Source organism: Lycium barbarum, chromosome 11, assembly GCF_019175385.1.
Source record: "Lycium barbarum isolate Lr01 chromosome 11, ASM1917538v2, whole genome shotgun sequence".
Taxonomy (NCBI): Eukaryota; Viridiplantae; Streptophyta; class Magnoliopsida; order Solanales; family Solanaceae; genus Lycium; species Lycium barbarum.
In genome coordinates this window covers 122,582,242-122,596,836 of record NC_083347.1, presented here as the reverse complement: position 1 = coordinate 122,596,836, position 14,595 = coordinate 122,582,242, and the positions used below count along the sequence as shown (strand labels likewise).

The window sequence follows — 14,595 nt, the reverse complement described above, 5'->3', positions numbered from 1 at the left end:
TTCCTTATTCTACAAATAACGAGTTTTCAGATTTCTTTTTAAAAGAATAAATCAATTTTTCAGTAATAAAATGTCATGTGCAATTTATTTTATTTTTAAATTAGTGTTGTCCGTTAGTCAAGGGGAATAAATGAGCCAAAAAGTTGAATTGAGGGATAGTTTTAGCAAAATAGATGAATAAATGGTATTTTTATACCTTTTCTAAAAGTTCAGGGGCATTTTTGTTCTTTTCCGTTAAATTTATTTGGGAGTTTGACTAAAAGTGCACCACTTATGCAAACATAATGTACTATTAGTGCTCCATGTGAAAGAATATGTATGATTTTGATCCAAACTCAAACATTATGGATGATTTTGGTCCTTTTCTCTACCCTTTTCCTTAATAAAGTCTAAACTACAAAACACACCACACAAAAAAAAAAAAAAAAGTGCAAGTGAAATGGAGAAAAAGACTGCCTTAGATGATGAAATTGAAGAAGGTGAAATAGTTGAAGAATCAAATGATAATTCAACATCATATTTAAGCAAAGAAATAACAACACCACCAAAGAAGCATCCACTAGAACATTCATGGACATTTTGGTTTGATAATCCAATGGCTAAATCAAGACAAGCTGCTTGGGGTATTTCACTTCGTAAGGTTTACACTTTTTCTACTGTTGAAGACTTTTGGGGGTACGTTTTCACTATTTTCTTGATTTTTTTTGCCTTGGTTAAGTATGTAGATATTCCATTAAATAAGTTTATTGTTAGCTTAAATTAATTTTTTTTTTTATTTACATGGGGTTTTTTTTTTTTTTTTTTTGGTGAAAATTAACCTAAATGGATGTTGTTTAAACTAAAAATAGCAGGTGGGTGTATAGTATATGTATAATTTATGTATGATATGTGTATAATGAGTGTATAATTTACGTATACCGGTTAGCTCAAATTGCTAGAAGATTGGATTTTTATTAAGGAGCTGTTAGTTTCATTAAACAAGCTTGATTTTGTTGTTGGTTATGTTATTTGCTTGTAAATTATTGGTGTTTATTATACTGTTTCAAGAATTTTGTTGGTGTTATTTGGACTTTGTTGAATTAGGGTTTTGATTTTGAGAAAATTACACTGTATGTTAATTGGGGCAACAATGTTACCAAAATTGACCCATTTTTTAAATTCTTACAAAAAATGACACAAACTTTTCTCTCTCTCTTTCTCTCTGCCTTCTTATATGTTTGTATAGGTTGGTATAAGTGTCTGTATATGTTTGTATATGTCTGTACTTATATTGCTTTTGTTGGTGCTGTTGTATGTGCAGCTGACTTTTCTGTTTAGCGACTTCTAAAAAAAAATAAAAAAATGGAAGTTTGGTCTTTTAGTTTCTTACCGATTTAAATGTTGGTTCATAGATCGAACTAAGTGCATTTAACCTTCAATGAATATATATATATATATATATATTTATGCTTTTTGGTGGTTAAGACAGGGATAGAGAAATGAATCATCAGTTGTTATCTTTTACTTTTGAAAAAAAGATAGGGATAGAGTAAATAATCTGGTGTAAAGGAGGGACGTGCAAAATATGAATGGAAATTTGAGACATTTCGGAGTATGGAGTAAAGAATGACCCGGGAAGTTCTAGAAAAGAAAAGCTAGCGTCTTTTTAAATGAAAAAATGGTAATAGATTTTATTAGGAAAAGTTAGCCTTATAAAAAGTCCTTTCTCTTTTGTGCACAATCTTGTATAGAAATGACTTCAATTGGGTTATTTCGTCTGGATAGTTTCTTTTGCTTCATATTTAAGAACCTCTTTCTTGTTTATCAAATGCCCATATTTTGCAACTATAAAGGATATGTTAAAATTACCATTTTGAGCTAATAAGGTAGTGGATAACGATTCGGTCTTAATTTTCTCTCCTCAGCAAGTTATACCGTTACTATTTTCAAGTATCGACTGGCGACTACCACACTTTTTCTTAAGTTCACATATAAGAGCAAGTGCGTGTGTACTTCATAGCTGTGATGTCTCTATGTGCATTTGTCTTCATATACCAAGCTGACTATTCATTTAAAAATAAAGACAGATTCTTTTTACTCCCTCCTTCCTAATTTATGTCACACTCTTTCCTTTTTGTCGGTCCCAAAAAGAATGACACCTTTCTATAACAATTTAACTTTAAACTTCCCATTTTACCTTAAATAAGATGATTCACAGAAATTTCTATGGCCTGTTTTAGATCACAAAATCCGAAAGTCTTTCTTTTCTCTTAGACTCTGTGCTTAGTCAAATACCTTTACATAAATTCGGACGGAGGGAGTATTTCTTAATTAGGCAGAATACACTCGCCTCCTGTCTAGATTGATGAGACTAAACTTAGCTGCAGGGCAGTAGTTCAATTTCATTCATGGACCTTTTTATTAAGTCCTCTGATTTGAGTAACATTAGCTGGGTAATAATGTGAATTTGATGTCGGCCTTGGATGCGTGCACCTTGTTTGGTGAGTTCTTTTTTCGGTCTATTTCTCAAGGCAGTTGAGTTATCGTACAACTTGGACTATGACATGCCTGTTTTGATATTCTGCATCACGGTTTTGGTAAATGCTATTATGCTATTGGCTCTGGATGAAATCCTTGAACTATGTTGCTTGAATTCTGTAAACAGTGCCTACAATAATATCAACCACCCAAGCAAGTTAGTTGTGGGAGCAGACTTAATTTGTTTTAAGCATAAAATTGAGCCAAAGTGGGAAGATCCTGTATGTGCCAATGGAGGGACGTGGAAAATGAGTTTTACTAAGGGTAAATCTGATACCAGCTGGCTATACACGGTACGCCGAAGATATTTCCATCCAGTTCTTAATTTTATTTGCCCCTTCAATATAATTTCAACTCTTATTCTCATATGGGGTTATTGTAGCTGCTGGCGATGATTGGACATCAATTCGATCATGGAGATGAAATCTGTGGAGCTGTAGTTAGCGTCCGTGGTAAGGGAGAAAAAATATCTTTGTGGACCAAGAATGCTGCAAATGAAACAGCTCAGGTAATTTGCTTCTTATCTTTGGTGTCAACGATCAGGACAGACATTTTCGTTGTGTACATACTGTAGTGCAGATGTTTATTTAAGATATACTATCACATACATAGTACCATTTGAGGATATTAGAAGTTGGAGTGAAAGTAGCCTTAAAAAACAAGAAGTTAAAGTAGAAGTCATCTGATATATAGCACAGTTTCACTACTTTTATTTACATTCTAGGTAATAGAGGATATCTCAAACTTCGCCACATTGTGTATTTGTCTAGCTTTATAGCTTTTGATAGTGAATTGCTTTCATGAGAAAAAGATATGGCCGGAAGCTAAAAAGAAATATGCTTATGGATGAAAGGAAGTGTTAATTTGTCTACCATAATATGTTGAATTAATTATTGGGTAAGTGTTAATATGTGGAGCACCTCATCATCAACTCATCTTTATGTTTAATAGAAAGGCAAAACTTTGATGTAGGAAGGATGCCGTACATTATAGAAACCGGCATTGGTTATAGAAGCTCCTTATGAGAAATTTCTCCACGGGGCTCGAACCTGAACCTGAACCTGAACCTGAGACCCTGGTTAACAGGTTAAGGGTGGAGGGATCCTGTTAGTGGTTCCAAGGTTTAAGTATTAATTTCACATCCATATGGTTGAAAGTACTTCGTTCATATACACAACGATGAGCATGGGGCTTTCAAATGGAAGTCTCAGGTTCGAAACCCCTTGCCTACGATAGCAGGAGATTTCCCTTCTGAGTCGAGCTCGTCGCACGGGGCTTGCCTAGTGCGGGTTATCTCTCTTGTGTGGTTTGCGAGCTATTGCACAGGAGCTGGGTTTACCCTGTACGCACCCGAAGGGTAGCGGCTGCGGACACCCATGTCACCAAAAAAAAAAAAAAAAAAAAAAAAAACAACGATGAGACATCTAGATATCCTTGCGATGCCTGATATTGTTTTGTTTCATCAATTGTGTTTATGCTTTGATAAAAACCATCTTTTTCTACTGTTACAAGTCTCAAAAAAAAAAAAAAACCATCTTTTTCTTTAACCCCCTTCCCTTCGTTTATTTTTTCTCCAGTATTATACCCCCTTTATACTAGAGTATATGTAGTGGTCGACATTCCCCGATTCCCCCCTTTTGATGGCCTCGTTCATTTGAAGTACCAGACCATTTTAGTCTTAACTTCTGCAAGTGGATCCCCGTTTGGGCATCAATGATAATATTGAATCCCCCTGTGTGGTTTGCGAGCTAGCTATTGCACAGGAGCTGGGTTTATCCTGTGGGCACCAGAAGGGTAGCGGTTGCGGGTTTCCATGTCATCAAAAAAATGATAATATTGAATCCTTTAAGTTGTTTACTGATTCATTATTTTTATGTTAGTGCTTATTGTTAGCTTTTGTTTTTGTATCGTTGTTACTATACGTAACATGATGTTTCTCCCATCTCTTTGCAGGTTAGCATTGGTAAGCAATGGAAGCAGTTTCTAGATTACAGCGATTCGATTGGCTTCATATTTCATGTATGACATTTTTGGTTATAGTATGCGTTGAAATCAGTTTCTCTTCAATTTGTAAGACTCTTAAAGACTCTTCTTCTTTTGTAGGATGATGCAACGAAGCTCGACAAACAGGCCAAGAATCGTTACACAGTATAGTTCTTGATGCAATGTGGGAATGTGAGAAACATTTGCACTGGAAAGTTTAGGTTGAAGTACGAGCGTGTGATTGTGTAGTTATGTACTGGAAAGTCAGGTTGAAGTACGAGGTTGAACTAGATTTTCTTCACAAATTATATAATGGTTGAATTGTTTGATGTGTTGGGATGTGATTGTGTAGTTATGTCTAAAGAAAAATTGCAAATACCAAAGGCATCCACTGGATCATATTAGCAACACTACTTTCATCCTTTTAAAGAAGGGGAAAAAGATGGTCATAAGTTATTGACAGTTAAAAGGGGAACCAAGAAATTGAGAGCTTTGTGACTAGCATTGTTGAATAGCGTTTTTGGAGAGACATAAATAGCAGTACTAGTCGCAAAGAGCTCTTCAAAGTACTTTTTTTTTTTTTGTTGGTTTTCTACTTGATGTCTGGTACGTTTTTGGGTTCTCAACTAATCTAGATTCACGTTGATAGACCTATTAAAGGGCAACAAGCTCCTTGCTAGGATTTTTTTTCATTTCAGGGCTTGAATTTGAGACCTCTAATTATGATGGAAGATTTCTGTTCATTCCACCACAGTACTCTCGGAAACATCAGGGTGTAAATAATGCATTTATAGGAGAAAATTAGGTGCCATTTACTTGAAGGTTTAACCAGTTAATTAGCAGAAATATACTGCCTCATTGGGTGTGGCAATATGAAGTTTTTTGCCAGTACGTCCATGAAAAAACCTTGATTTTTGTGAGCCTTTTTTATCTGTCTCTTAACCTAATGTCATGTGGATTTTAAATAAAAATTGACAAAACAATAAATCAAGAGTTATGGTTTGACTAACCTCGAATCAATACCTAATGTAACAAGTGAATGTTCTCAACTCGGAGAAAGGAAATAAAAATTGTTAAAACCAGAGGAAAAAGACATTCCCTTTGCGAGATCCGAAAGTGAAGAATGCATTTTGCCAAGTTTCTTCGACATGATTATCTCAAGCGCTTTAGTATACTCTATTTGTTTACACGTGTCGGTTTGGAGCACAAAAATCAAATAAATAACAAAGAAAAATGCGGAGAGTGTCTTGAAATTTTCTCAGCATTTGGGAACACTTTACTTTAAACATTAGCTGCGCTCAATGAAAAGTTGAGCACGTAACAAATCACACCACTTTTGGTATACAAAACACAAATGGAACATCAACTTATACCAAGTGGCGACATCACCAATTCCCCATTTTTATTACACAAAATAAAAGAATGAGAATAGAAAAGAAAAAGCTAAATTTGGATGACTTCTCGACGTGATTTTTTTTTAGCCAAGACTCATGTTTATACCAAACCAATGAATGTAAGACATACGTCTCGTAAATAAATTATTTAATTTGGTGTAAACACCTGAAGCGAGTAAGTATATTTCACTTTCCCGTGTATCGGCCATAATGCTTATCATGCATTGGACTCCAGGAGAGGTGTTGTAGGCTTCTCATTAGGCCTGCTATATCTCCAGTACAAGACCAGTTGTATGATCCCAAGAACTCCTCCTATCCCATTTGGGACCTGATTCATATAGAAGATCAAAAATGTTATTCTATTAACAGAAATCTGGGGCGGATATAGAGTGTAATATATGGTTTCGACTATAGCAGTAGCTTCGACCCAAACCCTTGTATATATGTATCAAGAGAATCACAAAATATGAGCATATATTAAATTCCGAAGTCAGTTATTAGCACTTGAGGTTACTGTCCTAGATCTCAAACCTATAAAGTTTAAATTCTGGATGTGACTCTGACAAGAAATAAAAACAATCTATGGAAAAACCACAACTGAGGTAGGTATTTCAGGAAAAAAGTCATATTCTCTAAAGTTGGATAAAAAGGGCGGCCGATGCACGAAGCATCCCAGATTCACGCAGGGATCCAGGAAGGGCCGCATCCCTAGGGAGTGCAATGTAGGTAATCTACCCTGACGTAAGTATTAGCGGCTGATTTTACCGGCTCGAAACTGTGACCGATAGGTCACACTAAAACAATTTCACCAAGGGCTCCCTTCATACTCTCCAAGGTAATAATGCGCCGCCCGGTGCACGAAGCATCCTGACCACAGGGTCCTAGGAAGGGCCGCACTTCAAGGGGTATAATCTAGGTAGTCTACATTGACATAAGAATCAGTAACTGATTTCATGGTTCAAACTTGGGACATAGATCACACGAACACAACTTTACCGTTACTCCAATATTCCCCTTCCATATTCTCTGACGTACTTCCCATATTAGAAAGGGAAAGAGAAATTATAGAGCATATAAGGAAAAAATACTGCATAAACGAAGGGATTCAAGTTACTCACAGAGATAAATGTATCTTGCTTAAACATTCCATAAGCAAAGAAAGAAAGGCTCATAAGAAAAGTTGCAAGTGAGAGATAGAATGGCATGTACTCAACACTCCTTGTTCTGATCACCAAATTCTGCAAAAAAGAATATCTGTTAGTCTCATCGAGCTAGCGATATCGATGCTACTAATATAATTAGGCAGTGCTCTCAATGATCGACTTACAATAATGAATAATGGAGAAGCGAACATAGAAATGAGAGATATGACAGACAAATATCCTACAAAAGTTTGTCGATTTGGAGGTTGAAATAGACAGATACTGATGGAAACCACAGCAGCAAATGCAGCAAAAACACCAAGCAATAGCCCCAACATCTTCAACTGCATTGAACATCTAATGGTATAAGCATCATTTCTTATTAGCAAGTTTGACAAAATTAAGGGATATGAGGACATAATCAAGTAAATAAAGTAGCGTTCTCTCGAACAGCATAAACTTTTAGTCGCGTTTTCTCTTGCCGGGAACAAGCTGTAAAGGGGCATGTTGAATTTATAAGTTAATAAATAAAAGTGTGTTCTATCTGCAGCTTAAACTTTTTGACGAGATGGTCATACAATTCAACGGCAGGTACAAAGCTTGACCATTTTTGTTCGCTCTGCATATATGCAACTGGAATGCTGCTCCGACATAATGTAGTAAATAAAGTTGCATTTCCTCAAACAACTTAAATTTTTAGATGAGATGACAACACTGTATCAGAACAGGCTGTAAAGGGGCATGCATTTTGAATACAAAATTAAGTAAATAAAACACACTAACAACTTAAACTTTTAGATGAGATGGTCACACAATTCAACGGGAAGTAAAAAGACCTGACCTTTTTTGATCGCTCTGCATATATGATGAAGATGAGTATATAAACTAACTGGAATACTGCTCCAACAGAATTAACCGTGAAAACCAATATAATGCCAGGAGATACAATTGGTGTTCCATACCATAGACATATTAAGCAATTCAACAGGGCATATATATAAGGCAGCCCAGAAAATTGTTCTGTTGACTTGCTTCTGATGATCCTTCTGAATGTTGGTCTGGAAAAAATGACGGAAAACATCAGTCTAAATGCGCGCGCACACACAGACACACACATACATATGTTGTCGACATATTATACAATTTTTTGAAATATTTAGGATACTTACGTTGGTGACACAAATAAAACAAATGCAAAGAGGTTCCCTGCAATATGCATAAACCAAAAATAGTTGGTCACTAGCATGTGGAAGGCAAATTGAAGAAATGTTACAGTTAAACCTCTTTATACCAGTGTCGTCTGTCTAGATATTTTTTGTCCGTTATAATGAAATACTATTATAGAGAACATATAATACAACATAAATTGAAAAGATCAGCTCCAAAAAAAATTTGAGCGTTATAGTGAAATGTTATAGAGAAGTCCGAACATGCCAACAAAAAAGAAGAAGCTGCAGGTCCAATTCACATGTGTATAAGATTCAGCGAAGAAAAAAAGGAAAAACTTTACTTACCATACATTCATCTCTAGAGTCTACATCAGGGGACCATCAATTGCCATAACCAGAAACATTGATTACAGATTCTTTAAGTAAGAAAAGGAAAACACCATAACATTATTAATGATCTAAACCCAACCCCCCCCCCCCCCCCCCCCCAAAAAAAAAAAAAAAAAAAAAAACCCCAACTCCAAAAGAAAATAAAGGAAACAAACAAACTTCCTAAAGAAAATATCGAAATTATAAGCAAATAGAGAAGTTTTAAAGATGAATATTGCAATCAGAAACACAAGGAGTGTTTAACCACCCTTGACCAGAGATCAAGGTCCATGCAGAGAACGCTTTCCGTTAAGTGTTACCTTATACAGCAGGAATCCAAATTAATCGAACTAGTAATTTCAAACACTGAATGTATATAAATAAGTTGCAATTAGTAAGAAGTCAACATGAGAAGGAGCAAGTCAATATTCTATGAGACTTTGACTAATGTATATCCAATTATTGGCCTGTCCAGCAAAGTTTCTTGGAAGAAAACTAGTTCTTTCACAATACCATAGCAGTAGACCAAAAAGAAAACTACCAAATAATGTGGTTGGATTAATATATAGTACCTCCACACTCTTGACTAAAGGTTTTGTGTGCGAGCTTTGAGAATTGAGAAATTTCTAGCCCCTTAAACAATTCTACACGACACAAATCTGAATTAATCAGACCAGTAGATCCAGAAAGAAACTATCGAGTAACGTGATGGGATAGACGGAAATATCCCGCCACTCTTAATCAGAAGTTCAAGTTTCCAATTATGAGAATAGAGAAATTCTTTGTACGGAAAGCTTCACCTTAAATAATCCTAGGTGACACGAATCTGGATTAATCGTGTCAGTGATCTCGGACATTGGCCCGAAAGACTAGAAAGAAGGCCAGATAAAAGAAAAGAAGAAGAAGAGTTACCAGCAATTCCAGCAGCATTACTGCAAATTGAATAAGTTGAGAACAAACCACCTCCTGTTGCTGACATTTCCATTTTTGATTAATCAATTTTGAAACTTCACATATCACATAAGCAAACTTATGTATATTTCTTTTTGTCTTTGTTTTTTTTCTGTTGGAAAAGAATGGAAACTTTAGATATGTAATTGTAGGACAGCTCAGAGTGGGAAATATTTTTATGAAAAGTACAACCAAATTATGTAAACCAACAGTTGTCAGCCATTACTGGGACCCATAATATTACATTATTATTCACGTTTCTTTTACTCCATCAGGGAAGATACATTTCTTTATTTAAAAAAAAAAAAGATTTAAACTCCTATTATTACGGCATTAAGAAATTTTTATAATCATACAAATACGTTGATTGAGTGATATATCAGCTAATTTAGAAATGAAAGAAAGACTTTGTTACATACATAAAATATTTTTTATAATTTATGATCTTGTACATATATTACATGTCACTTCTCTAGCAATAAGAATAGTCAAGTACAAGTAAAATAAAAATTTATAATTAAAAGTTGTTCAACTATAAAAGAGTTTAAATTCTTACAAAACAAACTGAAACGGAAAAGTGGTAATGGCACATATAAGGACTATTTCTTTGTTTTATCTTATGTAGCATTATTTTCTTATATTTCGTTCAAAAAATAATGATATCTTTATATATTTAAAAATAATTTTACTTTAAATTTTTTATTTTAACCTTAATAATATGCTTTTATAGTCAGAAAAATTTCATGACATATTGGGTCTGGAGTGGGGGGTTATAATTATAGGACATCTCAGGATAGACATAGTTTAGTGGGACATGCAGAATATTTCTCAAAATTTCAAATGAAGAATTAGAGTTAGAGAATTATATTAGATAGAGTTTTACCCCTTGGTGAGCCTGTCCTATGTAAATTTAAACTAATCGAGAAAATGACAGTACTGACAAGGGCGTAACAAGGTATTGATACAGGTCATTCAATTTTATTTTTTTTTCGAAAGGAAAGATTCTAATGTAATGTAATATGATATTCTAACATTTTTCTAAATCCCTTTATATGTAGTTCTTTTTTGGTCCACCAATGCCTACGGTTTGCAGTTCTACATATATAATGTATCTCGATGTAGTTTTATATCTTCCCTTCTTTTGGTTTTTGTTGCGTATCCGGTGACCGGTATTTATATTAATGCTTGATTAAATTTGAATTCGTGCTAGCAATTTTCATATTAAGGGATAAATTGCTCACTAACAAAACTCTCAGATTCAAAAGTTTAAATTCAAAATCTCTAATCAAGAATGAAAAAATATATAGTTACCCCTCCACGTCCACACATCTTGGTATATCTTCTCTTCTTTACTATTGACTACACCTTACTAATATTAAAAAACAAATCAAGAACTTGGGATTTGATATATAAAATATTAATCAAAGAAAACAATTCTAGTAGGAACGTTAATGTCTTTCCCATGTGTTTGACATCCAAATCATTGCATAATCTTGTTTCTCAAAGTGCACCTGTACTTAACAATTATCTTCGTGGGGCCAATATGATTATGCGGATATCAAGGTGTATATCCGATCCATTCAATTAAATATTACTATAAGCTTTAGAGTTAATATATTGGATTAAAGGAATAAGGTGTGTGAATCACGTCTAACTCTTATCTTATTATGTGCTCTTCCATTTAACATAAAATAAACCAGGTGATAATTGTAAGTTATGTTTTACTGTTCAAATGTTATGTAGCCTATTACAAATGCTCTTTTATAAGTTGAAAGCCTATTATTTCTCAAGAAATCTTTATTTTAAGATGTATGAGACCGATAATATTTGCAAATGAAATCTTTGTTGAATTATTTTCTTTTCTTCAAATTATAACAGATTATTCGTACTCTCCTCATTTTTTACCTAAACTTATTCTGAGAATCTATAAGATCAAGTAGATTTTTACCTTAAGAAGGTGACTACATGGTTACAATAATTAGTTCATAAATTAATTCTATTCGGACAATTGCATTTTCCATTATTGACCATATTTTCTATGATATTATTATTAATCTATCACTGTCCCCATTGTCCAATACTTTACTTATTGTGTGTGTCATACAAGCAAATGAATGTTTGGATAAGAATGAACAAATTTTTATTTTTTAAACTTTGATTCATATACTTTTAGTGAAAGCGACGAAAGAGAAAATATCATATCATACTAATATTATTTTAAAAGGAAAGATCTAAATTAATTCGACAAAATTTAATTGTTTTGGTTCAATCTTTATATAATTTTTAGAATTTTATTTATTACTGTATGTATAAATTAATTTAGAACTCAATAACTTAAGAAAAAATAGTATTTCAAGCTCATAAACGTTATATCCTGACTCCGCATTTATCTTCCTCTAGTCAACGTGTTACCGGGAACTAGAATATAGCAAAGTGTAATTCTTTAAGAGATTTTCTTTTTCAAATAACACCCTTTTGGTGATTTCTACGATTATTATTATTATTATTATCACACAAAAAAATCACTAAGTTAGATATGAACGTTACGTTTATTCTATATATATATATATATATATATATATATATATATATATATATATATATATATGTTATTTTACATAGGGGTACGGAAATGGAGGAGGGGATTACAACGTAGGGATAACTTCTCTAGCAATAAGAATAGTTAAGTACAAGTAAAATAAAAATTTATAATTAAAAGTTTTTCAACTATAAAAGAGTTTAAATTCTTACGAAACAAACTGAAACGGAAAAGTGGTAATGGCACGTATAAGGACTATTTCTTTGTTTTATCTTATGTAACATTAGTTTCTTATTTTTTGTAAAAAAAAAAAAAAACAATATTTCTATATATTTGGAAAGAATTTTATTTTAAATTTCTTATTTCTACTTTAATGATATGTTTTATAGTCCTAAAAATATCATGACATATTTAAAAACATAAATTTTAATTTTTCTTTCCTTAAACTCTGTACCGAGTACGACTCTGTCACATTAATCTGAGATGGAGGCTTTGGGTGGGGGGAGGAGGGGGGGGGGGGGGGTTGCGGGGTGGTTATAATTTTAGGACATCTCAGGCACATAGTTTATGAATGTACATCCAAATTGAGTACTAAATAGTTGCAACCATTAGTGGGGAACCACATGCAGAATATTTCTCAAAATTTCAAATGAAGAATTAGAATTAGGCAATTGTATTAGAGAACATTTTACCCCTTGGTGAGCCGCTCCGATGTAAATTTGGACTAATCGAGAAAATGGCATTACTGACAAGAGCGTAACACGGTATTGATACGGGGTTCATTCAAATTCATATTCTAATATTTTTCTAAACCATTTATATGCAATTCTTTTTTATATCTTCTCTTCTTTTTGTTTTTGTTGCCTACCCAGTGTTCGATATTTGTATTAGGGTCTGATGAAATCTAAACTCGTGCCAGCAATTTTCACTTGGGGGATAAATTGCTCAATAATAAAAACTTTCATACTCAGAGTTCAAATCCAAAATCTCTAATCAAATATGAAAAAATATATAGCTACCACTCCACGTTCACACATGTTGGTATATCTTGTTTTCTTTACTATTGACTATCCCTTACTAATATTAAAAAACAAATCAAGAACTTGGAATTTGATGTATAAAATATTAATCAGAGAAAACAATTCTAGTAGGAACGTTAATGTCTATCCCATGTGTTTGACATCCAAATCTTATGTCTATCCCATGTGTTTGACATCCAAATCTTTGCATAATCTTGTTTCTTAAAGTGCACCTGTACTTAACAATTATCTTATTGGGGCACATATGATTATATGGATATAAAAATATATATCCATTCAATTAAATATTACTATAAGCTTTAGAGTTAATAAATCGGGATTAAAGGTATTAGGTGTGGGAATCACGTCTAACTCCTACCTTAAAATTTGCTCTTCCATTTAACATAAATTAAAAAATAAACCAATCCAAATCTTATGTCTATCCCATGTGTTTGACATCCAAATCTTTGTATAATCTTGTTTCTTAAAGTGCACCTGTACTTAACAATTATCTTATTGGGGCCCATATGATTATATGGATATAAAAATATATATCCATTCAATTAAATATTACTTTAGAGTTAATAAATCGGGATTAAAGGTATTAGGTGTGGGAATCACGTCTAACTCCTACCTTAAAATTTGCTCTTCCATTTAACATAAATTACAAAAAAATAAACTAGGTGAGAGAATTGTAGTTTATGTTTAACATCAAAGGTAATATAGCCTATTATAAATGCTTAGTTTTTAGCCAATTATTTCCCAGGAGATTTTTATATTAAGACGTATAATTAAGATCGATATTATATATCATATAAAACTTTTATTGGATAATATTACTGATTATATCGTACCATCTCCTCATTTTTACTTAAAAGTATTCTGAGAATCTATAAAATCAAATAGATTTTAACCATAAGAAGAGACTACATGGTTACAATAGTTAGTTCATAAATTAATTCTATTCGGACACTTGCATCTTCCAATATTGACCATATTTTCTATGATATTATTAATTGATAGACTATGAAATAGTCAACGTAAATATTGACATAATATTTTCATAATTAGCAAATGTATATTAGGCGTGATCTCTTCAAGGTTCTAGCCCGCGTCCACTCCGTACTTGGGCACATTATACCACCAACTGACATCACCGAACTCACCGCGTACAACGCATCGAAGGTGGCTGATCTTCCGCTCTGATACCATGTAGGAAATCAATCCGTGATTTGTATTGATGTATGATAGTCAATATATACAAAGTAGGTATGTAACTGTCAGCATAATGCTAGGCTAAATTATAGAACCTAATTAGCTATACATAAGGAAGAGATCAAGCCTAATATACATTTGCTAATTATGAAAAGATTATGCTAATATTTACGTTGACTATTTCATAGTCTATCATTAATCTATTACACTGTCCCCATGGTCTTATGTTTTATTTATTGTGTGTGTCATACAACCAAATGAATGTTTGGATAAGAATGAACAAACTTTTATTTTTTA

General features: G+C 33.1%; 2 protein-coding genes across 3 annotated transcripts; one reads left to right on the top strand and one right to left on the bottom strand.

The window, feature by feature from the left end:
- The first annotated feature begins 394 nt into the window (after nt 1–394).
- On the top strand, nt 395–4,883 carry LOC132617122 (eukaryotic translation initiation factor 4E-1). The gene is made up of 5 exons (XM_060332044.1): nt 395–675; nt 2,645–2,810; nt 2,900–3,025; nt 4,471–4,536; nt 4,621–4,883. The coding sequence occupies exons 1-5, from the start codon at nt 440–442 to the stop codon at nt 4,669–4,671; spliced, it is 645 nt and encodes a 214-aa protein (XP_060188027.1). The 5' UTR covers nt 395–439; the 3' UTR covers nt 4,672–4,883.
- Nucleotides 4,884–5,834: 951 nt separating this feature from the next.
- LOC132618984 (bidirectional sugar transporter SWEET2a-like) lies at nt 5,835–9,671 on the bottom strand. Of its 2 annotated transcripts, none has more exons than XM_060333969.1 (6): nt 9,487–9,671; nt 8,206–8,242; nt 7,878–8,094; nt 7,282–7,380; nt 7,013–7,132; nt 5,835–6,222 (listed from the first exon to the last, which is right to left on the bottom strand). In XM_060333969.1, exons 1-6 carry the CDS (start codon nt 9,557–9,559, stop codon nt 6,112–6,114), a joined length of 657 nt encoding a protein of 218 aa, XP_060189952.1. In that variant the 5' UTR covers nt 9,560–9,671; the 3' UTR covers nt 5,835–6,111. The 2 variants fall into 2 exon arrangements, with proteins under 2 accessions (XP_060189952.1, XP_060189951.1); XM_060333968.1 differs by having other exon boundaries at nt 7,222–7,380; nt 9,487–9,668.
- Between the last annotated feature and the right edge of the window lie 4,924 nt (nt 9,672–14,595).

Bases quoted from the DNA above. Each gene is read 5' to 3' on its own strand.
- LOC132617122 (XM_060332044.1), top strand. From the start codon at position 440: ATGGAGAAAAAGACTGCCTTAGATGATGAAATTGAAGAAGGTGAAATA. The intron at 3,026-4,470 runs GTAATTTGCTTC...ATCTCTTTGCAG, and splicing joins CTGCAAATGAAACAGCTCAG to GTTAGCATTGGTAAGCAATG. The intron at 4,537-4,620 runs GTATGACATTTT...CTTCTTTTGTAG, and splicing joins CGATTGGCTTCATATTTCAT to GATGATGCAACGAAGCTCGA.
- LOC132618984 (XM_060333968.1), bottom strand. From the start codon at position 9,559: ATGGAAATGTCAGCAACAGGAGGTGGTTTGTTCTCAACTTATTCAATT. The intron at 8,243-9,486 runs GTAACTCTTCTT...TGCATATTGCAG, and splicing joins TAATGCTGCTGGAATTGCTG to GGAACCTCTTTGCATTTGTT. The intron at 8,095-8,205 runs GTAAGTATCCTA...CATTTTTTCCAG, and splicing joins GTTTTATTTGTGTCACCAAC to ACCAACATTCAGAAGGATCA.